At 37.5% G+C, this 25,526-nt stretch overlaps 1 protein-coding gene across 1 annotated transcript in view; it reads left to right on the forward strand.

Moving 5' to 3' along the window:
• SOHLH2 (spermatogenesis and oogenesis specific basic helix-loop-helix 2) overlaps positions 1-25,526 on the forward strand; it is a 140,418-nt gene that overhangs the window by 41,807 nt on the left and 73,085 nt on the right. The window contains exons 5-7 of the mRNA XM_046663734.1: positions 2,283-2,381; positions 2,595-2,648; positions 7,175-7,251. Of these exons, the coding sequence (XP_046519690.1) occupies positions 2,283-2,381; positions 2,595-2,648; positions 7,175-7,251 (230 nt within the window). The remainder of the gene's footprint in view (positions 1-2,282; positions 2,382-2,594; positions 2,649-7,174; positions 7,252-25,526) is intronic.

Genomic DNA, 25,526 nt, shown 5'->3' on the forward strand with positions numbered 1-25,526 from the left:
AACTGCTTGTCTGGAACTGAAGCTGCTGGAAACATAAACTAGTAGGAACACTTAATTGGTAATTTTGGTGAATTACTGGAGGGAAAATAGGCAAGTACATTATGAAAGTTGGAGACTTCAACACCCCCCTGTCAGTAATTGATAGACCAAACAGGCAGAAAAATCAGTAAAGATATAGTTGACCTGAACAGCACTATCAATCAACTTAGTCTATTGACATTTATAGAATATTCCATCCAACAACAGTAGAATACAGATTCTTCTCAAGCTCATGTCTTATATTCACCAAGATGGACCACATTCTGGCCTCCTGTTAGACTCTCAGCTCCATGAGGACAGGGTCTGAGTTTGTAATTCTTACTGTGGCATCCTAGCACAATGCCTGACACACAGGAGGTGCTTGATGAATAATTTCTGAATAAATGAATGAATTGTAAAATTAGGCGACAAGACAAGGAAACTAGTCAGGATGGGAATAGCAGCAAGACATAGTCTGACATAAATAATCATTTCTGACGCAAGACTATAACCAATACATAGCTCCCCTGGCCCCTCATTTTGCCCATCCCAATCCTTCCCATGTCGAGGACCTGACTGCTTTAGCCCACATGGATCAGCCTCTTTTAAAAACTTGTGAAGCGTTTATTATCTGTTTCTCATTTTGGCGTTTAATCATACATTGCCTTGAATTGTAACTGTTTCATATATACACTTCTCATATGAGCTTCCAGAGTTTGGGATCATATCTCATCAAATCATCTGTAATATAAAAATAATTTGTATTCCAGTAGTTTATTTGTAAGCTAACTTCTTTTAGGACTTAGAGTGCATTTTCCCATTGAAACAATATTAAAAAGGGGTTAGATTCTCTTTAACATCTATAAAAATGTACTTAACGGTGATGCAACTGAACCGTATCACTACGATAGGCTAAGCTTGGAAGCCTCAGAGCAAGGGTTCATGCAGCAAAATCTGAAGGGCTTCCATCAGTCCCTGATTATCCCTTCAAAAGCTTTCATGCTTGAGCAGTGGTTTATTTCATAAGGTTTTAGATATTTTCTATAAAGTAACTCATTTTAGCCACTTATATTTGCAGGGCTTTCATTGATTTTTTTCTGGAGCAAGTTCGTACTTGAGGGAGGGGGACTGAAACTCATTGATGATGCCAGTGCATAATTTTCAAAGACAAATAATGCCTGCCTGAGCTATCACCCGATTACGTTTGAACAGGGATGTTAATCAAATATGCATGGTGGAGGATTGTCACTTCCAAGGCATTTGTTTTATCACTGGTGTTATTTTTAGAGACCAGAACTTGCTCTGTTTCAGCTGACCTAATTATCCTGTTGATACAATTTTTTAAATTCTAGAAATTATTAACAAGTACCTAAGAATAAGTAAAGTTTTTAGAGAATTAGCTGTGTTTCAAGAGGAGGCTATGAGCTCTAAAGTATCCTGCAGTTTAGCTTTGTGGAGATTTAAATCAGCTGCTTCCGTTTTTCTTTGTTTCTTTTAATAGAGTCAGTGACCTAGATCATGACCAAGAAGAGTTGTATAGAATTCAACTTGGAGATTTTTTTATTTAATGTGTAAGAATATGAGAAATAATTGAAGGCACTGAAAATGATCAGTTATTAGTTTGGGGACTAAAATTTTAAACCAAATTGGTGTACTGCCTTGTCACTCTGGCACTTCGCTAACTCTCTTCTTTACTCAGCTTCAGCTGTTTGTGATGAGGGGTATCTGGATGGAGGTCTTAGTTTCCGGAACTGCCTTGCTCTGCAATATTCTCACAATTCCCCTGGTTATCAACCTTATTGCCTGTTCTACCACTGCACTTCTGTTTCACTGGTAGCAATCGTGCGAACACACACAGAATAACTGTTGAGCACGTGTGGCCTTTTGAGTCAGATAACCTGTGTTCTAATTACAGCTCCACCATTTATTAGCTGTGCATCTTTGGGCCAGTTATTTAACCTATCAGATGCAATTTTCTCAACAGTAAAATGGAAATAAATATATTAGCCATCTCAAGGGCTGTAATAAGGATTAAATCAAATACTCTATGGAAACCACTTAGCACAGGATGTGGCATGTTGTTAGGGTTCAAGAAATCTTGTAATTATTATTACTACTATTACTTGAAAGGTACATATTATAACATTATGAAATCACAAATTGTTATGAGGTAGAAGGCATTCACCTGTGAACAAATTGTTGGTCATTTCTTACTGTTGTTTAGAACATGAGTACATGTAAAACTTTGCTATTTATACTTTCAGGAATCCTTAAACACATTACTTAAACAGCTAGAAAAAGAAAAGAGGAGTCTTGAAAATCAAGTGAAAAACTATGCACTGAGACTGGAACAAGAGTCAAAGGTTTGTTTTTCTTCTATACTAAGAAATTCCTTTGAAACTGCCATAATTTTTAGTATGTTATCTACAAACCTACTATATAATTATTACAAAATAGTTACAAAACTATTTCCTACACTATTTTTTAGAAAACAAGATTGAGACTTAGTAAAAGTCTTGCTAGTATTGTCAATCTCCTCTCATGCTGGATTCTTTACTTTGGTATCTTCCGTATAGGCGTACCACAAGACCAACAATGAACGCCGTATATACCTAGCTGAGATGTCTCAGGTAACATTTTTTATTTTTTACTTCCAAATTCTAAGAGTTTCCTTTTACTTTATGTTTTTCACTTTTCTAGGTTTTTGATTGGTTTGGGTTAGTAGAGAAACAGATGTTGGAATTATGGGAGAAAAGGTACCAAGTTTCTGAATATGGAGGGTGAAAAGGAAAGTACATAACTTTTATGAAAAGGTAAAAAGGAGGTAAAAGTTTCCCAAATTAAGACAATTTTTTGCATACTTGTTTCCTTAGTTATGCTTTTAGTTTGATCTGTGATTGCTAGAATTCAAACAAATAAGCAGTTATCCCTCTGCTATCATGAAATTCAAGGCGCTTCACTTCATAATTATGTGTGTTGAGGTCTAAGATAGAGCATTGCTATTGCTAGAACAAGTGTACTTACAAATGACAGGACAGGAATGTGAACAGTAAATTATGAAAGATGTTGCACATATTTTCCACAGTTTTTCATTTGCCTTTCAGTTTTATTTATGATGTTGATATTAATAGAGTTTTTGTTTCGATGTTGTCAGAGCTATCTTTTATTTATGGCCTCTGATGTCATAGTTTAAAAGACTATCTGCATCTTAATGTTTCACAACATTCATCACATCTCTTTTAGTACTTATATTGCTTAACATTTGACATTTAAACATTTAGTCCTTATTAACTTCATTTTCGTATGTGTTTTAAGATTAGGATACGAGTTCAGTTTTCAATGTGCATTATCCAAATGGACGTGTCCAAAGATCAGTTGGATATGTGAATCTCAGAAAAAAAAAGATAAAGATTGGAGATATAAATTTGGAAATTATTAGCATATAGATAGTAAATCACGCCATGTGAATGAATGAAACATATCAGGGAGAATACACAGGGTGAAAAGAAAAGATAGTCTAGGATATAGCTCTGAAGAGTTTCAACAGTGATAGTCAAGGGAAGAAGAGCCAAAAAGAGGGTGGGAGTCCTCAGGACATAGCCAGGTGAGGCAAAGAGGTAGAGGACCTCGAGGGCTGGGTTTGTCATAAAGGTAATCTGCTAATCACTGATCCAGAGTATCCATTGAATCAACAAAAGGATTGAGAGCGAGTGAGTTAGGTTTGAGAATTGGAGCTGACAAAGGAAGCATAGAACGATTTGAGAATGGAAGTCAGGGCAATAGTGGGTAATGGGCGGCTTGGACTTCTAGTGCTAAGGTGAGTAGGAAATTGAGACAAGATAGGGTCACTCCTTGTGGTCTCTTACCCATAATATGGACAATCAATTCAAGCTTTATGGTCCCAGGTCCTTGGCTGGAAGCACTGCTTCCTCCTGCAGTGCAGGCACCCTCATCCCTTTCCTCAGACCATGTGCTCCACTTGGAATGTGCTGCTTCTCATACACGCCAGTTCTGTTTCCTTCAAGGGTCCAGCACAAATGCTGCCTCCTTTATGAAGCCGTGATGTGATGAAAGGCCACAGACTTTGGAGTCATTGCAAATTTGGATTTGAATCCCAGCTTTGTATTTACTGCAGTGTGACCTTTTTGTGCCTTAGTTTCTTTCCTCCTCTGTATCAGGGAAATAATAGCAGCATCTTTCAGGGGGATTGTGAATGTTTAGAGATTATATGTATGTAAAGTGCTGAGTGAAATGCCCGGCACGTAATAGGTTCCAAATTCCAGTAAATGGTGGACATTGTCTTCCTGTTTTTCTTTCCTGATCTCCCTAGCCCCTCTCACTGTGACAGGGATGTCAGAATTTCTACTTGCCTTAGCCTTCCTCCTTTGTTTTGATTAGCTGAAAAATTCATGTAGGTGGAATAGTTCCTACCCTGATTATACAGGATCACTGAACATTTAATCAAAGCCTATTTTAACAGCTTCCCAGGAAGATGTTAATCCTGTTCCCCAGTATAAATGTTAATAGGGATTTTCACTCTAGAGTGAATTGTTCATCTTTATAGTCAAAGATGGTTCTGACCATGTGGATACATGGTGACTGGAAAGGTCAATGGATGATTTGCAGTTCTTTCCAAGCTGAATACATGAATAATTGATTCTTTGGTAGATAACTAGAGCTATTTGCTGAGTCTGCTCTTTATACTTCTGCTGTCTTCACTGTTTTGACTGAAACTGAGTTTCTACATCTCAGGATTCTTCTATTTTACACAGTGTGCATAAAGTACAGACATTATTTTTAAAGAATATTCAGGTAGTGCATTACTTAAAAGTCAGACAGAAAGACTGACTAGAGCTTCTTGCAACACATAATAAACACAACTTCTATTCCCATAAATATAGAATTTTAGCAATGGATCTGAAAGTTTGTTGAATATATTGCTTTGGTTTACAGATAAGGAAACTGAGGCCATTTTGTTTTCGTTGTTAGTTAATTCTAGACGTGGTAAAGCATCTTATGATGCTCGTTATTCTCCTTCCCTGGAGCTTCCTTAAAATCCATTGATTTTATTTCCATCCTCTGAAGAACACAGAACAATTCTACACTCCCCTTCTATATGACAACTTTTCAAAGAATTGAAAATAACTCTCAGTCTGCCTATAGTTTTTTTTTTTTTCTGAACTAAAATATTAAGTTACATTAGCCATTCCTCATAACAGGTTCCAGACTATCCAGCTATTTCTGCTGCCTTTTTTGTCAACTCTTATTTTGTTATTGTTCATTTAAAAGTAGAGGTCCCCAGCTTTAAATCTAGACTTAAGATATAATCTCAACAGCATAGCTGTTAACATCTTGTCCTCACCATACTCATTTTTCTTCTCTGCTGCCCAAGCGATCATTCTGAAATACAGATATTATGGTGTTGTTCCTCATTTAAAACCTTCAGTGACTTTGCATTGTAAAAGGATCTCAGCAAAGCTCTTTGGTGTGTTCTACAAGGTCCTCTCTGACACCAGTGCCTGCCTCTTCAGCCTTGTCCCTACTCACAGCCTGTACTCCAGCTAGACCAACAATATGCGCAATTCTTAGGTCTATCACGGTACTTTATACCCTAGGCTCTTGCTGCTCCTTCTGCCTGGAATGTCCTTTCTCTAGTTCTTCATTGACTACTCTTCCATGTGGAGCCCCCTATAGCCTGAATTTGTTGTATGCTTACAAAGCACCTATGCAGACCTCTGCCAAGGCAGTGAATTGTACAATCTATTTGTTTTGCTGTTTCCCCAATAGATTGTAAGAACCATGATTTGTCTTCGTACCCCAGTGCCTCATCTAGTGGTGACACATAGTAGATACTCAATAACATTTGCTGAGTAGATAAATGAGCAAATTCCATCTTCTTGTCCAACGTGCCCAAAGTTATCACTCTTAGCCGGTGATCTAGCATTTTACTTCACAAAAAAAAGAGTGTTCATCAGGTGTGAAATCCAACTATCTTCCCTTTTACCTTCAGATGTGTCTATATCTTTATCCACCATTCCTGTTCCCCATCCTGTCTTAAAGAAAAAGCAGCCCAAACTTCTTCCCAAGTCTATCTACTGCCTCTAGGACTCAGTTAATAATTATTTCCTCTTATATTTTTAATCTCTCTTCTGTTGGCTGTGGCTTAGCCCTTTACAACATGCTCATTTCTTCCACCAAAACAAAATGAAAACAAACTTTTATTTTACTCGGACTATCCTCATAAAATTACTACCTTAGCTTTCTTTTTCTCAGCCAAACTTCGTGAAAGAGTGGCTATACTCGCTGCCTTTGCTTTTCCCTCCTTCTGACCCCACCATTGGACCCTGACACAGTTTAGCTTTTAATAGCCAAATACATTGATTCCCTTCAAGCCTCCTGGTAGTAGACATCTCTGAGGCATTCCATAGTCTAACTATGCTCACTTTTTAAAATATTCCCCCCTCTTGACTTTCATAACAGTATTTTTTCCTGGGCTTTTCTATTGTTTAGATGATGGCCTTATCTATCTTGACTGATTCTCCTATCCCTTAAAAGTTGCTTTCCCAAGTTTATATCATCAACTCTCTTATTTCTCTGTGTGCTCTCAATGAATGATCTCAGTTACTTGTGGCTTCAATTGCCATCTCTAAGGTCATCAGCCTCAATTGCTCCTGAATTGCAGATTATATTTACACCACCCACAAGCAGTCTCTACTTCTGTCTCCTGGAAGAATTTCAAAATAGACAAACATGAAAATATAATCTTGTCTTTCCATTTCAACATATCTACATTTTCTATTGTCTTATCTACCTTAATGACAGAGTCCAAGTATTATTTATATTTAGTGTCTATTACAAAATCCTTAATAATCTATACCATGTAGACGATATGATTTTCACAGTTCTATATTTATTTTTTCACACACTATATTTATTTTTAAAATGGTATGGAGTGTGAGCTTGCGATAGAGGGGTTTATACTAACTTTAGAAGCCTCGTACTGCTGGAGAGGGCCAGAATTTCCCATTATTTTTAGCTTCTCTTATACGTGCTACTAACGGACTTGGTTAACAGTTAATTGAGAATTGATTGTTCCTCTTATCTCTGAAATCAATCATGAAATAAGAGGATGAATGCTTAAATGTTTGTATTTCAGGTCTCTGGCTCATACCAAATGTCTAAAAGACAACAGAAGGATCAACTGCCTAGAATGAAGCAGAATCTCGTGAAAACGTAAGTCTAACTGTATCTTTCCTTTCTAATTAGTTATATTTGAAAGTGAGTGGTACTGACAAAACAGGTGTCCATTATATTTTGGAAGCTGAACATCTAGATTTTATAGCAATGATATAAAGTAGCAGATGGTAAGAGAACTTAAAGAAGTTTGTCCTCTCCTTTCACTATTTATATACATTTTATAGATCACAGGAACATTTTTTGTCCTCCAACATGAAAAGTTCACATTTTCTAAGGTAAAACAATACTGTACCCAAGGAGAGCTTAAAACTACACCATTAACAACAATATAAATACAATTAAATTATCAGCCTTAACCGTTTTAGTGAGGAAATAAATGTAGATGATAGTGCAGTTTAAACTATGTTTTTCTATGTAAACAAAAACAATTTAAGATGAATAAAGAACAGAGGAACGTTTTATGGGTCTAGGAGGTTATATCTACACACAGTTGTTCCTGGTCCTGTACTAAGTACAGAAGAATTACTCGGGCATTCCCTGTCTTATAAAATTTATCCTATGTACGGGAATATATTCACATATAACTTAATATAAAAAACGTAAACCAAGACATAAATTATCTATAAATCAGAATCCTTTTCAAATACAGGCACTCAAGGGGTATGCAAGATAGTAAGTTTCTTTGGTGGAAATTCATAGGATAACAACATTTTGTCCAATATTTGGCTAGATGGATAAGAGTACTGTTCCTTGAGTAGTCATAATACTTTAAATTATAATTATCTTTGTACATTTTCATCAATGGAAATATAATGTAGTTAAAACATTAAAGTACATTTTGGAAAAGGACTTCCCTTTGAAAACTATTATACCTCTGTGTTGCGGGCCCCAAGACCACTCCCACGTTCAGTGATTCCCTAGAATGACTCATGGGACTCAGAATATATTTGTGATGTGGCTAAAATTTATTACAATAAAAGGATATGAAGGAAAAGGTCTATGGGATGAAGTCTGGAGGAAAGTTGGTGCAAGCTTCTAAACATCCCCTGTGGAGTCACAGAGACACGCTTAATTTCTCCAGCAGTGAGTTGCGACAACACTTGCGACAACGTGTGAAGTTTACCTTCCAGAGAAACTCATTAGATATTTAGTGCTCAATGTTTTTACTGAGGACTGATCATGGAGGTACCTCTGCCTAGCACATACCAAAATTCCAGACTCCCAGAAGGAAAACAGACGTTCAGCATAAACCATGTTATTTGTACAGGTTAAGCACGGCAAATCATTCTTTTCATTTAAGGAAAATTTTATATCAGAGTAGAGAACTGTTTACCACGAAGTTCCCAGACACCAGCAAAGGGCCAGCCTTGCCAGCAGGGCTTTCTAAGGATAACAGGCTTGCTATGTTAACTCTTTTCTGCACAATCACCCTAAAAATTTATTTTTTATTTTTACGTTTATCTTTCAGTTCAAATTTCTTTTAAAAAGATATCACCTCTGTTATTCAAATTTACTTAAGTAGTGAAAGGAGAAATATTTTGAAAATAAAAATAAAACAGCTTCATTCTAAGCATATATTAACATACATATACATATATATATCACTAGATTATAGGACTGTGAGGCAGTTTGATTTTCTATTGAATACTGTTGTAGGTTGGATCTCTCAGGGAGTGGACTCTGAAATGGAACCCGGCATGCAGGAAGTTTACTAGTGAACATTCTTACAATCAATGGCAGAAGGGAAGGAAACAGGTTTGGGCAGAGGGACTAGGGTTACAGTGCAGCTGCAGCCCCCCGTACCAAGCTGATTCATCAGTGAACCAAGTGTGGGCCTCCTCTTCCCCTGATGGGATGACCTAGACCTTTCTACAACTGAGAGTCTGAGCCCTGTTTTGCTATGTCCTTTCCAAGCCATGGCTAAGGTTCTGGTCCACTTACTGTCAAAACTGGGAAAGGTAGTACTAAAGGACGATCAAGTAGATCACCCAGGTGCCAAACCCATTCCTCCTTGTCCTCTTGTAGCAGCAGCTGTATATCATTCTGATGATCAGTTGTCTGTGGGGCCCTCCACGCCATAGGTTTGAGCTGAACTTGAGGTGCTGGCACGTCAGAGATGGATGATGATCTTGGATACCTGCTCAGTAAGCTTATTTGTGCCCTCTGGCGCTGCTCATGCTTGATCTTGGATATATCACTTTCATCTTTGATAGAACCTGGCGTTGAATACAGTGCCTGGCATAAATAGGTGTTTAGTAATATTTGAATGAATGAATGGTCACACAAATGGACAAAAACTCCTTCACTTTCTGGAAATATGAATAACCCAAATAACTCATATACTAGAAATATTTCTGTATACCTGTAATCTTCCAAATTAGATGTATATAACTGGCACTACATTAAAATGTTGTTCTGAGTTTCTGACTTAACTCTGGAATTTAGTATACTTCTTTAGTTGATGATTCAATCTTTTTGCCTTAAAAACAAGTTTTGGTGTTAGGTTCCTCACAGAAGAGGATAGCCAAATGGCCAGTGGGCATATAAAAAGTTATTCAACACCATTACTCATCAGCAGAATGCAAATTAAAATTATGAGATACCACCACAAATTTTAAAGATTGATGATTCCAAGCGCTGTCAAAGATGTGGAGGAATTGAGGACTCTCATACACTGCTGGTAGGAGTATGAATTTGTACAATCACTTGGAATACTATTTACATTACTTTCTACATTTAGCTGATTATACACCTATGATCCAACAATTCCACTTCTAGTTACATCCCTAACAGAATGGTGCATACGTTTACACCAAAAGACCTGTACAAGAATGTTCACGGCAGCTTTATTCGTAATGGCTCCAAACTGAAAAAACAACAAATGTCTATCAATAAAAGAATGGATAAAAATTTTTGAGAGATATATATATGAATATTTGTTTTTTATTACTGTTATTATTCATATATATGAATTATTCATATATTATATATTATTTTATATATTATATTATACAATATATTATATTGTATATATTATTCATATATATGAATAATAACAGCAATTAAAAACAAATATTCATTTATTTAAATAAATGATAACAAAAATAAAAGCAAATAAACCACAGCTCACACAACATTATAAACAGTTATCACAGTGTTGGATGAAAGAGGCCAGAAATGAGACTATTTACGTATAATATGATTCTATTCATATAACGTTCAAAGACAGGCAAAACTGTCTGTGGGGTCAGAAGACAGGATACTGGTTACCAAAAGTGGAGGAGAAAGGGAATAATAATTGGCGGGACATGAGGGCATCTTCCAGTGTGATGACGATCTTCTGTGTGCTGACCTGGGTGGTAGTTACACGAGTATGTGCTTTCTTATAATTCATGGAGCTGTACATTTATGTTTTGTGCACTATTCTGTATATGTTATACTTAATACAATGTTTGTTTGTTTTTTAGATTTTTAACTTTTTCCTTCTTCTCCCCCAAGCCCCTCAGTACATGGTTGTATATTTTTAGTTGTGAGTCCTTCTAGTTGTGGCATGTGGAACGCCACCTCAGCATGGCTTGACGAGAGGTGCCATGTCCACGCCCCAGGATCTGAACCAATGAAACCCTGGGCTGCCGAAGCAAAGTGCGCGAACTTAACCACTCAGCCATGGGGCTGGCCCCTAAAACAATGTTTTAAAAGTCAAGTTTTTATTGGCTTTTAATGTTTGCTTTGGTTAATATTCTCATATACACTAATGTTAAAATAGTGACATTTATTTCTAAAGTTCATAATAAATCAGAGCAGTAGAAAATACCCATTTAACTGAAATTCTATTAAAAAATCTATCAGAGGGATAGTGCCTGATTGACTATTAGCTATTATATTCTTGCTGTGTGGAACTATGGCCACAAATGAACAAGATTTCTATACTGCTATTGAAAGATATATTCTAGAAATCCTTAGATATACTGATTGAAAAAAGGCTCTTTAAGATAATAGGAGAAATAGTCTTTGTAGGATGAGGTTTGGAAGTTGCCGAAAGCTTCTAGACAAGTTACTAGGTAACCTTATTGATTGTGACCCGTGGCATGTATTAGCAATGAAATATCATATGCCTGTGAGCAAGGAGCTCAAAAACTGATACCAAAGCAGTGGTTCCTAAAAGTAGAAAACTGTAAAATTAATTTTATTCTTCAGTGTGCAGCCTTGGTTTTTTCCTGCTTATGAAGAGTTTTAGAGTTATTAAAGGCCCAAGAGGAAGAAAATAACAAGACAGTCCTTACTGTCCTGAGAGAAATTGATTGTAGGACTCATTAAGAGAGAGGGCGTTAGGGGAACATCCTTTTGATAAGAAAAGCAGCTAGAATGGAGAAATCACAACCCAAATATCAAACACTAACGGAAAAATTCAATAAACTATAATGATATTATGAAGTTACAAAAAATTGCATTCTGGGAAAATATATAGCTGACATGGGAAAATGTTTACCTATAGTAGTAAATAAAAATTACAATACAAAACAGTAGAGTGGGATTGTGGATAGCTTATTTTTATACTTTTTAGTATTTTCTGTAAGAATATGTATACTTTTAACACAACTTAAAGTACCTAAAGCTCATAAAAGATATTCAAGAAATTGAGGTATTTTTATAAGGTTCTTCTAAGGAAAGAACAATAAAGATTTTAAGTAGGTATAGGAAAAAAGTTAAACTCTGAGAACTTCTTAATTTGGAACTAGATGTATATAGGAAAAGTCACAGTAGTAATTAAGGGAATCCTTGTGTCTAATTGCTTAAGGGTTTGTGTGTTTTTGTAGAATAGTATTGGGACAGCCAATAACAAAAGAATATGTGTACTTTGTGATCATTTTTAATTACTTTCTATTGAAAGAGAAAAATTAAGAGAAACTCTATCTACTAGATAGACTATGGAAGCCCTGAAGTCAAAATAATAGTGTGAATGCTTGAGTAGCTGCTACAGTACAGCATTTTAAAAAATAGTGAGAAGTGGTAAATGAAAATTTGCATTGGCTTTGAAGCAGGTAGACTTGAATCAATTTTTGCCTCTGGCATTTACTATTTAATATGGCTTTATGTAAGTAACCCATCTCAGAACCAGTTTATTCACCTACAAAACAGGGTTGATGGAAACCAAATTGAATAGTTAGTATGAAATTTAGAGTTTATTGAAAAATCCCTACCTCGATAAATGTTAGCTATTCTTCTTCAATGTATAGTACTTTGTTGAATATAAAGAATTAGCTAAGCGGGCCAGCCTGGTAGCGAAGTGGTTAAGTTCACATGTTCCACTTCGGTGGCCTGGGGTTCGCCAGTTTGGATCCCGGGTGCAGACATGGCACCGCTTGGCAAGCCATGCTGTGGCAAGCATCCCACATATAAAGTAGAGAAATATGGGCACAGATGTTAGCTCAGGGCCAGTCTTCCTCAGCAAAAAGAGGAGGATTGGCAGCAGATGTAAGCTCAGGGCTAATCTTCCTCAAAAAAAAAAAAAGAAGAAGAAGAATTAGCTAAGCAACAAAGAATTGATTTGTGGGAAGAGAATAAGACATATGACAATAATTTGAAACTGCAAGTGACAAATCTACAACACTGTTGTGCTAACATAATCTTGCATGGATCTTAGCCACTATCATTTCTTTAAAAACAACAATACTCAGGAGTGTAAAATGTTTTCCAAACTCTGTTGCTTGGGACTGATAGCATATTGTGACCCAGTATACCCAATATATATTTATATGTAACTGAAACAATTTTTGAAATAACACGTACCCTTACTGTGTGTGATGCATACTTATATTTTCTATTCTGTTCTACTTTTTAATGTTGCTATTGTAATTCACTAAATCAGTCCACTAATGAGTTGTATTCTGCAGTTCAAGAAACACTGCTCTAAAAGATGTCTAGGAGATTAAACATATTTTTAGAATGATGTACCTCAGCTTGATGGTTAGTGTCATCATGTCAGTTAGATCTTTTAGAAATGGTTCATATTTAGGAAGCTATTTAAAACATTCTCAAAGTATTATGTAAGCATTTAGTATGGCAAACAATAAATATCCATAGTGAACTATTAATTAAATATGATATAATTAATGCTTGTGGTTAATTCCATATTACACCTAAAGATGGAATTATTCTAAAACATTATTTAACTAAAAATTTTTTCAACACAGGCAACCGTTTATTCCCCAAATACAACATTTAAAAAAATATTTTCAGGGCCAGCCTGGCAGCGCAGCAGTTAAGTTTGCACATTCCACTTTGGTGGCCTGGGGTTCGCGGGTTCGGATCCCAAGTGCAGACATGGCACTGCTTGGCAAGCCATGCTGTGGTAGGCGTCCCACATATAAAGTAGAGGAAGATGGGCATGGATGTTAGCTCAGGGCCAGTCTTCCTCAGCAAAAAGAGGAGGATTGGCGGCAGATGTTAGCTCAGGGCTAATCTTCCTAAAAAAAAATAAGAAAATAAAAATTAAAAATATTTTCAAGGGTGGGCGGAGCAAAATGGCGGGGTGAGCTGACCTGGGACTCTCTCCCCTCCAAACTACAACAAAGGATTGGAAAATATTGAATTTCAGCAAATAAACCTAATGCCAGGACGTCAGAGACGTACAATACCACAAAACAGAGGACAGAGACCCTGCAGCAGGCCTTGGAGGAGCTGGAGCGGGATAGGAGAGAACTTCGCTCCCTCCCCTAGAGACCAGGATCGCTACTGCAGGTGCGGGAAGGAGTGGGGGAGGGGCCGCGCCACCAGGGGATCGTCTAGGACTCCCGCCGCGAGTACAGTGGAAACCAGCTGACGGGGAAAAGCTTCCATGCATGGGGACCCCATAAAGCCAGGGCCCCAGGAGTCCAGAGAACAGAGCTGATCTGAATCCGGATCAGCATGTGAGAAAAACAGCCCTTCCCCCCATCAAACCACGCTGGGCGCTGCCATCTTGCCTGAAGGCGGAGAGCTCAGAATGCATGGCTCTCAACCCCCATCTAGTGGCGACAGGCTGTAACTGCAACCAAATTCTACCATCATGCGCAAAAACCACTCCTCTACCATCCAGCAATTTATAAAAGCTCCAGACCAGAAGGAAAACAATAAAAACACAGAATTAACTCCTGAGGACTTGGAAATAGGTAAACTAAGTGAAAATGAGTTCAGAGTAGCTATAATCAAAAAACTCAATGAGGTAGAGAGAAAGATAGAGAAACAAGCCAACGCATTCTGGAGTTACTTCACAAAAGAGATTGAAATTATAAAGAAGAATCAAACAGAATTACTAGAGATGAAAAACACAATGGACCAGATAAAACAGAATATGGATTCCCTGAATGCTGTGTAGACACCATAGAGGAGAAAATTAGCATAATTGAAGATAGACAGGCTGAATGGCTCCAGACAGAGGAAGAAAGAGAACTAAGAATTTAAAAAAATGAGGAAAATCTCTGAGAGATAGCAGACTCAATGAGGAGAAAGAACTTAAGGATCATAGGAATTCCCGAGAACATGGAAAAGGAAAATGGAGCAGAAAGTGTGCTTAATGAAATTATAGAAGAGAACTTCCCAAATCTAGGGATTGAGAGAGAAATGTGTGTAGAGGAAGCTTTCAGATCTCCTAGATTTGTCAATGTAAAAAGACCTACTGCAAGGCATATAGTAATACAAATGGCAAAAAGAAAGACAAAGAAAGAATACTCAGGGCAGCAAGACAGAAGAAAATAACCTACAAGGGAACTCCCATCAGACTTTCAGTGGATTTCTCTACAGAAACCTTACAAACTAGGAGAGAATGGAGTGACATATTCAAAACTTTAAAAGATAAAAATCTTCAGCCAAGAATACTCTATCCAGCAAGAATATCCTTCAGATATGAGGGAGAAAATAAATCTTTTCCAGACAAACAAAAGTTAAGGGAATTTGTAACCAAAAGTCCTCCACTACAAGAAATCCTCAAGAAGGCTCTCATACCTGAAAAAAAGAAAAAAGGGAGAAAGGGGTCATCAATAGGATAGCAAATATTCAACTATAGCATTAGGATAAAGGTAAGGAAACTACCAAAGCAAAGACGATCTTATCACTCTAACTACAAACTCATAACACAAGTTGGAATAAGAAATGAAAATAATAATTTAGGAGGGGAAGAGCAAAGGGACTAAATCAGTCTAGGCCAAGTAAGTAAGAGACCACCAGAGAATAGACTATATTACACACGAGATTCTAAATACAAACTTCAGGGTAGCCACTAAACTGAAAAACAGAACAGAGCCAGAAAACATAAATAAGGAAAAATCTAAGAAACCCAGCATAAGAAATTGCAGTATTAAATGGGTAGGCTAAAGCACACAGGAAGAGAAATGCAGGAAAACCAGATAACGAGTGACAGATTGACAGCATGAAGTCCACATGCATCAATAATCACTCTCAATGTAAACAGATTGAATTCTCCAATAAAAAGACACAGAGTGGCAAAATGGATTAAAGAACAAGATCCAACAATTTGTTGCCTCCAGGAAACACACCTCAGCCCAAAGGACAAACACAGGCTCAGAGTGAAGGGATGGAGGACAATACTTCAAGCTAATAGCAAACAAAAAAAAAGCAGGTGTTGCAATTCTTATATCAGACAAAGCGGATTTCAAAATAAGACAGGTAAAGAGAGACACAGAGGGACAATATATAAAGATCAAAGGGACACTTCATCAAGAAGAAATAACGCTTATAAATATCTATGCACCCAACATAGGAGCACCAAGGTTCATAAAGCAACTATTAACAGACCTAAAGGAAGATATTAAAAACAACACAATAATAGTAGGGGACCTGAACACCCCACTCACATCAATGGACAGATCATCCAGACAGAAAATCAACAAGGAAATAGTGGAGCTAAACGAAAAACTAAAACAATTGGACTTAATAGACAAATATGGATCACTTCATCCTAAAACAGCAGAATACACATTCTTCTCAAGTGCACATGGAACATTCTCAAGGATAAACCATATGTTGGGAAACAAGGCAAGCCTCTACAAATTTAAAAAAATTGAAATAATAACAACCATCTTCTCCAATCATAATGCTATAAGGCTAGAAATTAATTACAAGAAAAAAGCTGAGAAAGGCACAAAGATGTGGAGACTAAACAATACACTACTGAACAAGCAATGGATCATTGAAGAAATTGAAGAAGAAATAAAAAAATACCTGGAAACACTAGGGATTGCCGGAGATCTCGGAGAGGACTGGGGCTGGAGAGAGTTCCAGAGACCCAGCTTAGTAGCCTAGGGGGAAACCCTACAGGCTCACAGCAGCCTTAGGGAAAGCCTCTGCACAGCACCAGTAGAAGGCACCCAGCCGCCAGCCACAAGGCTGGAAGACCCCAGGGCAAAAGCAGCATAGCTAGGTGTACTAACCACAGACTGTAGAAGATGCCAATAGCTCTCCTGCGACCCATAGAGGACAAGTGAGATTTGGTGGGTGCCGACAGCAACGGAGCGACAAATATAAGTGATCCCACCCCTGGCCGCTGGAAAAGCCCCTAACACCGTTGCAGACCCCAAGGAGAGAGCACATCTAGGTGGGCTGCAACAGTAGGCACCTGCAGCCTGAAGCCCCCCTGTGACGGCCCCCACGGCAGAGGAGGGAATCCAAAGGGCCACTGTGGCTACGAAGAGGGGCCCAGGCCCAGTTAGCAACTACGGACAGGGTCCCTGGTTGGTGAAGTATAAACAGCTGCTCCCCCCACCGCAGCAGCTGAAACAAGTGAAAGGAGCAACTAAACTCTATCTCCATGCAGAGGCACAAATCAACAACATCAAGCAATATGAAAAAATACATTAAATCTCCAGAACAGAAAGAAACAAATACACAGAAAACAATCCCAAAGAAAATGAGATATATAACCTAAATGATGATGACTTCAAAACAGCCATCATTAAGACTCTCAATGAGTTAAGAGAGAACTCTGACCGACAACTCAACGAGTTCAGGAGCTATGTCACAAAAGAGTTTGATACGATAAAGAAGAACCAAACAGAAATATTGGAAATGAAGAACACAATAGAGGAGATTAAGAAAAATCTAGATGCTCTGAACAGTAGGGCCGATAATATGGAGGAAAGAATTAGCAATTTGGAAGATGGCAATATAGAATTGTTGCAGGCAGAGGAGGAGAGAGAAGCAAGACTTAAAAGAAATGAAGAAACTCTCCGAGAATTATCAGACACAATTAGGAGATGCAACGTAAGGATTATAGGTATACCAGAGGGAGAAGAGAAGGAGAAAGGGGCAGAAAACCTATTCAAAGAAATAATGGCTGAGAACTTCCCAAATCTGGTGAGGGAGATGGATCTTCAGGTGACAGAAGCCAATAGATCTCCAAACTTTATCAATGCAAGAAGACCAACTCCACGGCATATAGTAGTGAAGCTAGCAAAAGTCAACGACAAGGAGAAAATATTAAGGACAGCCAGGCAAAAGAAACTAACCTACAAAGGAACCCCCATCAGGCTATCAGCAGATTTCTCAGCAGAAACTTTACAGGCTAGAAGAGAGTGGAATGATATATTCAAAAATCTGAAGGACAAAAATCTACAGCCGAGAATTCTCTACCCAGCGAAAATATCCTTCAAATACGATGGAGAAATAAAAACTTTCCCAGATAAACAAAAATTAAGGGAGTTCATTGCCACAAAACCTCCTCTTCAGGAAATCCTCAGGAAAACCCGCATTCCTGAAAAATCCAAAAAAGGAAAGGGGCTACAAAACCAAGAGCAGAGGAGATAAGTAGAAGGACAACAACAGAGAGTAGCAGCTCTACATCAGAACAGATTAAACCATGGGACGAGAAATAAAGGAAACTGAAGAAAACTGGAAAACAAGACACAAAATGGGAGTGGTAGGCCCCCACGTCTCAATAATCACTCTAAATGTAAATGGATTGAACTCCCCAATCAAAAGACACAGAGTGGCAGGATGGATCAAAGAACAAGATCCAACAATATGCTGCCTCCAGGAAACACACCTCAGCCCCAAAGACAAACACAGACTCAGAGTCAAGGGATGGAGAACAATACTCCAAGCTAATAATGAACAAAAGAAAGCAGGTGTCGCTATACTAATATCAGACAAGGTAGATTTCAAAGCAAAACAGATAAAGAAAGATAAAGAGGGACAGTATATAATGATAAAAGGGACTCTCCACCAAGAAGACATAACACTTATAAATATATACGCACCCAACACAGGAGCACCAAAATTTGTAAAGCAACTCTTAATAGAACTAAAAGAAGACATCAACAACAATACAATAATAGTAGGGGACCTCAACACACCATTAACACCAATGGACAGAACATCCAGACAGAAAATCAACAAGGAAATAATAGAATTAAATGAAAAATTAGACCAGATGGACTTAATAGATATATATAGAACACTTCATCCAAAAACAGCAGGTTACACATTCTTCTCAAGTGCACATGGAACATTCTCAAGGATTGACCATATTTTGGGAACCAAAGCAAACATCAATAAATACAAGAGAGTTGAAATAATATCAAGCATCTTTTCTGATCATAACGCTATTAAACTAGAAATCAACTACAAGAAAAAAGCAGAGAAAGGTGCAAAAATGTGGAGACTAAACAACACGCTTCTCAACAAACAATGGATCATTGAAGAAATTAAAGAAGAAATCAAATATTATCTGGAGACAAATGAAAATGAGAACACGACATACCAAATCATTTGGGATGCAGCAAAAGCAGTCCTAAGAGGGAAATTCATCGCAATACAGGCTCACCTCACTAAACAAGAAAAAGCTCACATAAGCAACCTCAAACGACACCTAACAGAACTAGAAAAAGAAGAACAAACAAAGCCCAGAGTCAGTAGAAGGAGGGAAATAATAAAAATAAGAGCAGAAATAAACGATATTGAAACAAAAAAGACAATAGAAAGGATCAATGAAACAAAGAGTTGGTTCTTCGAAAGAATTAACAAAATTGACAAACCCCTAGCCAGACTCACCAAGAAAAGAAGAGAGAAATCGCAAATTAATAAAATCAGGAATGACAGAGGAGAAATCACAACAGATACCAATGAAATACAAGAGATCATAAGAGAATACTATGAAAAACTATATGCCAACAAATTGAACAACCTGGAAGAAATAGACAAATTCCTAGACTCCTACAATCTCCCCAAACTGAATCAGGAAGAAATGGAGAATCTGAATAGACCAATCACAAGTAAGGAAATAGAAACGGTAATCAAAAACCTCCCCAAAAACAAGAGTCCAGGACCAGACGGCTTCTCTGGAGAATTCTACCAAACATTCAAAGAAGACTTAATACCTATTCTCCTCAAACTGTTCCAGAAAATTGAGAAAGATGGAGAACTCCCTAACACATTCTATGAAGCCAACATCACTCTGATCCCCAAACCTGATAAGGACAACACAAAGAAGGAGAACTACAGGCCGATATCACTGATGAACATAGATGCAAAAATCCTCAACAAAATTTTGGCAAACCGACTACAGCAATACATCAAAAAGATTATACACCATGATCAAGTGGGATTTATACCAGGGACACAGGGATGGTTCAACATCCGCAAGTCAATCAACGTGATACACTACATCAACAAAATGAAAAACAAAAACCACATGATCATCTCAATAGATGCAGAGAAAGCATTCGACAAGATCCAACACCCATTTATGATAAAAACCCTCAGTAAAATGGGTATAGAAGGAAAGTACCTCAACATAATAAAGGCCATATATGATAGACCCACAGCCAACATCATACTCAATGGACAAAAGCTGAAAGCCATCCCTCTGAGGACAGGAACAAGACAAGGGTGCCCACTTTCACCACTCCTATTCAACATAGTACTGGAGGTGCTGGCCAGAGCAATTCGGCAGGAAAAAGAAATAAAAGGAATCCAAATAGGTAACGAAGAAGTAAAACTCGCGTTGTTTGCAGACGACATGATCCTATACATAGAAAACCCCAAAGAATCCACAGAAAAACTATTAGAAATAATCAACAACTACAGCAAAGTAGCAGGGTATAAAATTAACGTGCATAAATCAGTAGCATTTCTATACACTAACAATAAACTAACAGAAAAAGAACTCAAGAACTCTATCCCATTCACAATCACAACGAAAAGAATAAAATACCTTGGGATAAACTTAACCAAGGAAGTGAAGGATCTATACAATGAAAACTACAAGACTTTCTTGAAAGAAATAGGCGATGACATAAAGAGATGGAAAAACATTCCTTGCACATGGATTGGAAGAATAAACATAGTTAAAATGTCCATACTACCTAAAGCAATATACAGATTCAATGCTATCCCAATCAGAATCCCAAGAACATTCTTCACAGAAATTGAACAAACAATCCTAAAATTCATATGGGGGAACAAAAGACCGCGAATTGCTAAAGCAATCCTGAGCAAGAAAAACAAAGCCGGCGGAATCACAATCCCTGATTTCAAAACATACTACAAAGCTACAGTGATCAAAACAGCATGGTACTGGTACAAAAACAGGTCCACAGATCAATGGAACAGAATTGAAAGCCCAGAGATAAAACCACACATCTATGGACAGCTAATCTTCGACAAAGGAGCAGAGGGCCTACAATGGAGAAAAGAAAGTCTCTTCAACAAATGGTGCTGGGAAAACTGGACAGCCACATGCAAAAGATTGAAAATTGACCATTCTTTTTCACCACACACCAAAATAAACTCAAAATGGATCAAAGACCTAAAGATTAGGCCTGAGACAATAAGTCTTTTGGAAGAGAATATAGGCAGTACACTCTTTGACATCAGTTTCAAAAGAATCTTTTCGGACACTGTAACTCCTCAGTTGAGGGAAACAATAGAAAGAATAAACAAATGGGACTTCATCAGACTAAAGAGCTTCTTCAAGGCAAGGGAAAACAGAATTGAAACAAAAAAACAGCTCACTAATTGGGAAAAAATATTTACAAGCCACTTATCCGACAAAGGGTTAATCTCCATAATATACAAAGAACTCACACTGCTTAACAACAAAAAAACAAACAACCCGATCAAAAAATGGGCAGAGGACATGAACAGACATTTCTCAAAAGAAGATATGAATATGGCCAATAGACACATGAAAAGATGTTCATCATCGCTAATCATCAGGGAAATGCAAATCAAAACTACACTAAGATATCACCTTACCCCCGTTAGATTGGCAAAAACATCCAAAACCAAGAACGACAAATGTTGGAGAGGTTGTGGAGAAAGAGGAACCCTCATACACTGTTGGTGGGAATGCAAACTGGTACAGCCACTATGGAAAACAGTATGGAGATTTCTCAAAAAGTTAAAAATAGAAATACCCTATGACCCAGCCATCCCATTACTGGGTATCTATCCTAAGAACCTGATATCAGATATCTCAAGAGTCCGTTGCACCCCTATGTTCATCGCAGCATTATTTACAATAGCCAAGACGTGGAACCAGCCTACATTCCCAGAAACTGATGATTGGATAAAGAAGATGTGGTATATATACACAATGGAATACTACTCAGCCAAAAAAAAAGACGAAATTGGCCCATTCACAACAACGTGGATGGACCTCGAGGGCATTATGTTAAGAGAAATAAGTCAGTCAGAGAAAGACGAACTCTATATGACTCCACTCATAGGTGGAAATTAGTATATTGAGAAGGAGATCTGATCGGTGGTTACCAGGGAAAAGGGGGGGTGGGGGGAGGGTACGGAGGGGGAAGTGGTGTACCCACAACATGACTAACAAAAATGTACAACTGAAATCTCACAAGGTTGTAATCTATCATAACATTCATAAAAAAAAAAAATACCAGGAAACAAATGAAAATGATAACATGTCATACCAACTCATATGGGATACAGCAAAAGCTGTATTAAGAGGAAAATTCATCGCAATACAGGCACATCTTAACAAACAAGAAAAATCCCAATAAGCAATCTTAAACTACACCTAACTGAACGAGAGAAAGAAGAACAAATAAAACCAAAAGTCAGCAGAAGGAGAGAAATAATAAAAATCAGAGCAGAAATAAGTACTATTGAAACAAACAAGGTGGTAGAAAGGATCAATGAAACAAAGAGCCGGTTCTTTGAGAAGATAAATAAAATAGACAAACCCCTAGCCAGACTTACAAAGAAAAAAAAGGGAAAAAGCTCAAATAAACAAAATCAGAAATGAAAGAGGAGAAATAACAACAGACTCTGCAGAAATACAATGGATTATAAGAGAATACTATGAAAAACTATATGCCAAAAGAATGGATAACATAGAGGAAATGGATAAATTCTTGGACTCCTACAATCTCCCAAATCTCCCTCAAGAAGAAGCAGACAATTTGAACAGACAAATCACAAGAAAAGAGATTGAAACAACAATCAGAAACATCCCAAAGAATAAAACCCCAGGACCAGATGGCTTTCCTGGGGAATTCTACCAAACTTTCAGAGAGGATTTAATACCTATCCTTTTCAAGCTATTCCAAAAAATTAGGGAGGATAGAACACTTCCTAACACATTCTATGAGGCCAACATCATGCTGATACCAAAGCCGGACAAGGACACCACAAAAAAAGAGAACTACAGGCCAATATCACTGATGAACATAGATGCAAAAATTCTAAACAAAATTTTGGCAACCAGAATTCAGCAATTCATCAAAAGGATCACACATCATGATCAGGTGGGATTCATACCAGGGACACAGGGATGGTTCAACGTCTGCAAATCAATCAACGTGATACACCACATCAACAAACTGAGGAATAAAAACCACATGATCATCTCAAATAGATGCAGAGAAAGCATTTGACAAGATCCAACAGCGATTTATGATAAAAACTCTGAACAAAATGGGCATAGAAGGGAACTACCTCAACATAATAAAGGCCATATATGACAAACCCACAGCCAACATCATACTCAATGGGCAAAAACCGAGTGCCATCCCCCTGAAAACAGGAACGAGACAAGGATGCCCTCCATCACCACTCTTATTTAACATAGTACTGGAGGTCCTGGCCAGAGCAATCAGGCAAGAAAAATGAATAAAAGGAATCCAAATAGGGAGGGAAGAAGTGAAACTCTCACTGTTTGCAGACGACATGATCTTATATATAGAAAACCCCAAAGAATCCATTGGAAAACTCTTAGAAGTAATCAACAACTACAGCAAAGTTTCAGGGTATAAAATCAATTTGCATAAATCAGTAGCATTTCTATATTCTAATAATGAACTAACAGAAAAAGAACTCAAGAACACAATACCATTCACAATCGCAACAAAGAGAATAAAATACCTCGGAGTAAATTTAACTAAGGAAGTGAAGGACCCATATAATGAAAATTACAAGGCCTTTCTGAGAGAATTGGATGACGACATAAGGAGATGGAAAGACATTCCATGTACATGGATTGGAAGAATAAACATAGTTAAAATGTCCCTTCTACCTAAAGCAATCTACAGATTCAACACTATCCCAATCAGAATCCCAATGTCATTCTTTACAGAATTAGAACAAAGAATCCTAAAATTCATATGGGGCAACAAAAGACCCCAAATTGCTAAAGCCATCCTGAGAAAAAAGAACAAAACGGGAGACATCACAATCCCTGACTTCAAAACATACTACAAAGCTACAGTAATCAAAACAGTATGATACCGGTACAAAAACAGGTGCACAGATCAATGGAACAGAATTGAAAGCCCAGAAATACAACCACGCGTCTATGGACAGCTTATCTTTGACAAAGGAGCTGAGGGCATACAATGGAGAAAAGAAAGTCTTCTCAACAAATGCTGCTGGGAAAACTGGAAAGCCACATGTAAAAGAATGAAAATTGACCATTCTTTTTCACCATTCACCAAAATAAACTCAAAATGGATCAAAGACCTAAAGCTGAGACCTGAAACCATAAGGCTTCTGGAAGAAAACATAGGCAGTACACTCTTTGACATCAGTATTAAAAGGATCTTTTCAGACACCATGTCTTCTCAGACAAGGGAAACAATAGAAAGAATAAACAAATGGGACTTCATCAGACTAAAGAGCTTCTTCAAGGCATATGAAAACAGGATTGAAACAAAAAAACAACCCACTAACTGGGAAAAAATATTTACAAGTCATATATCTGACAAAGGCTTAATATCCGTAATATATGAAGAACTCTGACAACTCAACAACAAAAAATCAAACAACCCAATCAAAAAATGGGCTGGAGACATGAACAGACATTTCTCCAAAGAAGATATATGGATCGCCAATAGGCACATGAAAAGATGCTCATCATCGCTGATCATCAGGGAAATGCAAATCAAAACTACACTAAGATATCACCTTACACCCGTTAGAATGACAAAAATATCTAAAACTAATAGCAACAAATGTTGGAGAGGTTGCGGAGAAAAAGGAACCCTCATACACTGCTGGTGGGAATGCAAACTGGTGCAGCCACTATGGAAAACAGTATGGAGATTCCTCAAAAAATTAAAAATAGAACTACCATACGATCCAGCCATCCCACTACTGGGTATCTATCCAAAGAGCTTGAAGTCAGCAATCCCAAAAGTCCTATGCACCCCAATGTTCATTGCAGCATTATTTACAATAGCCAAGACATGGAAGCAACCTAAGTGTCCAGCAACAGACGAATGGATAAAGAAGATGTGGTACATATATACAATGGAATACTACTCAGCTGCAAAACAGAACAAAATCATTCCATTTGCAATAACATGGACGGACCTTGAGAGAATTATGTTAAGTGAAATAAGCCAGCAAGAGAAGGATAATCTGTGTATGACTCCACTCATATGAGGAATTTAAAAATGTGGACAAAGAGAACAGATTAGTGGCTACCAGGGGAAACGTGGGGTGGGGGGTGGGCACAAAGGGTAAAGTGGTGCACCTACAACACGAATGACAAACATTAATGTACAACTGAAATTTCACAAGATTGTAACCTATCATTAACTCAATAAAAAAAATTAAAAATATTTTCAAGATATAATTCATATACCAAAAATTGTACCCTTTCAAAGAATGTAATTCATTGATTTTTAGTATATTCATAAAGTTGTGCAACCGTCATCCCTATATAATTCCAGAACACTTTCATCACCCCGGAAAGAAACCCCATACCCATTAGCAGCCCCAGCCCGCCCTCCTCCCAGCCCCTGGCAATCATTAATCTACTTTCTGTCTCTATGGATTTGTCGATTCTTGTT

This window comes from Equus quagga, chromosome 6 (genome assembly GCF_021613505.1).
Source record: "Equus quagga isolate Etosha38 chromosome 6, UCLA_HA_Equagga_1.0, whole genome shotgun sequence".
Lineage (NCBI taxonomy): Eukaryota > Metazoa > Chordata > Mammalia > Perissodactyla > Equidae > Equus > Equus quagga.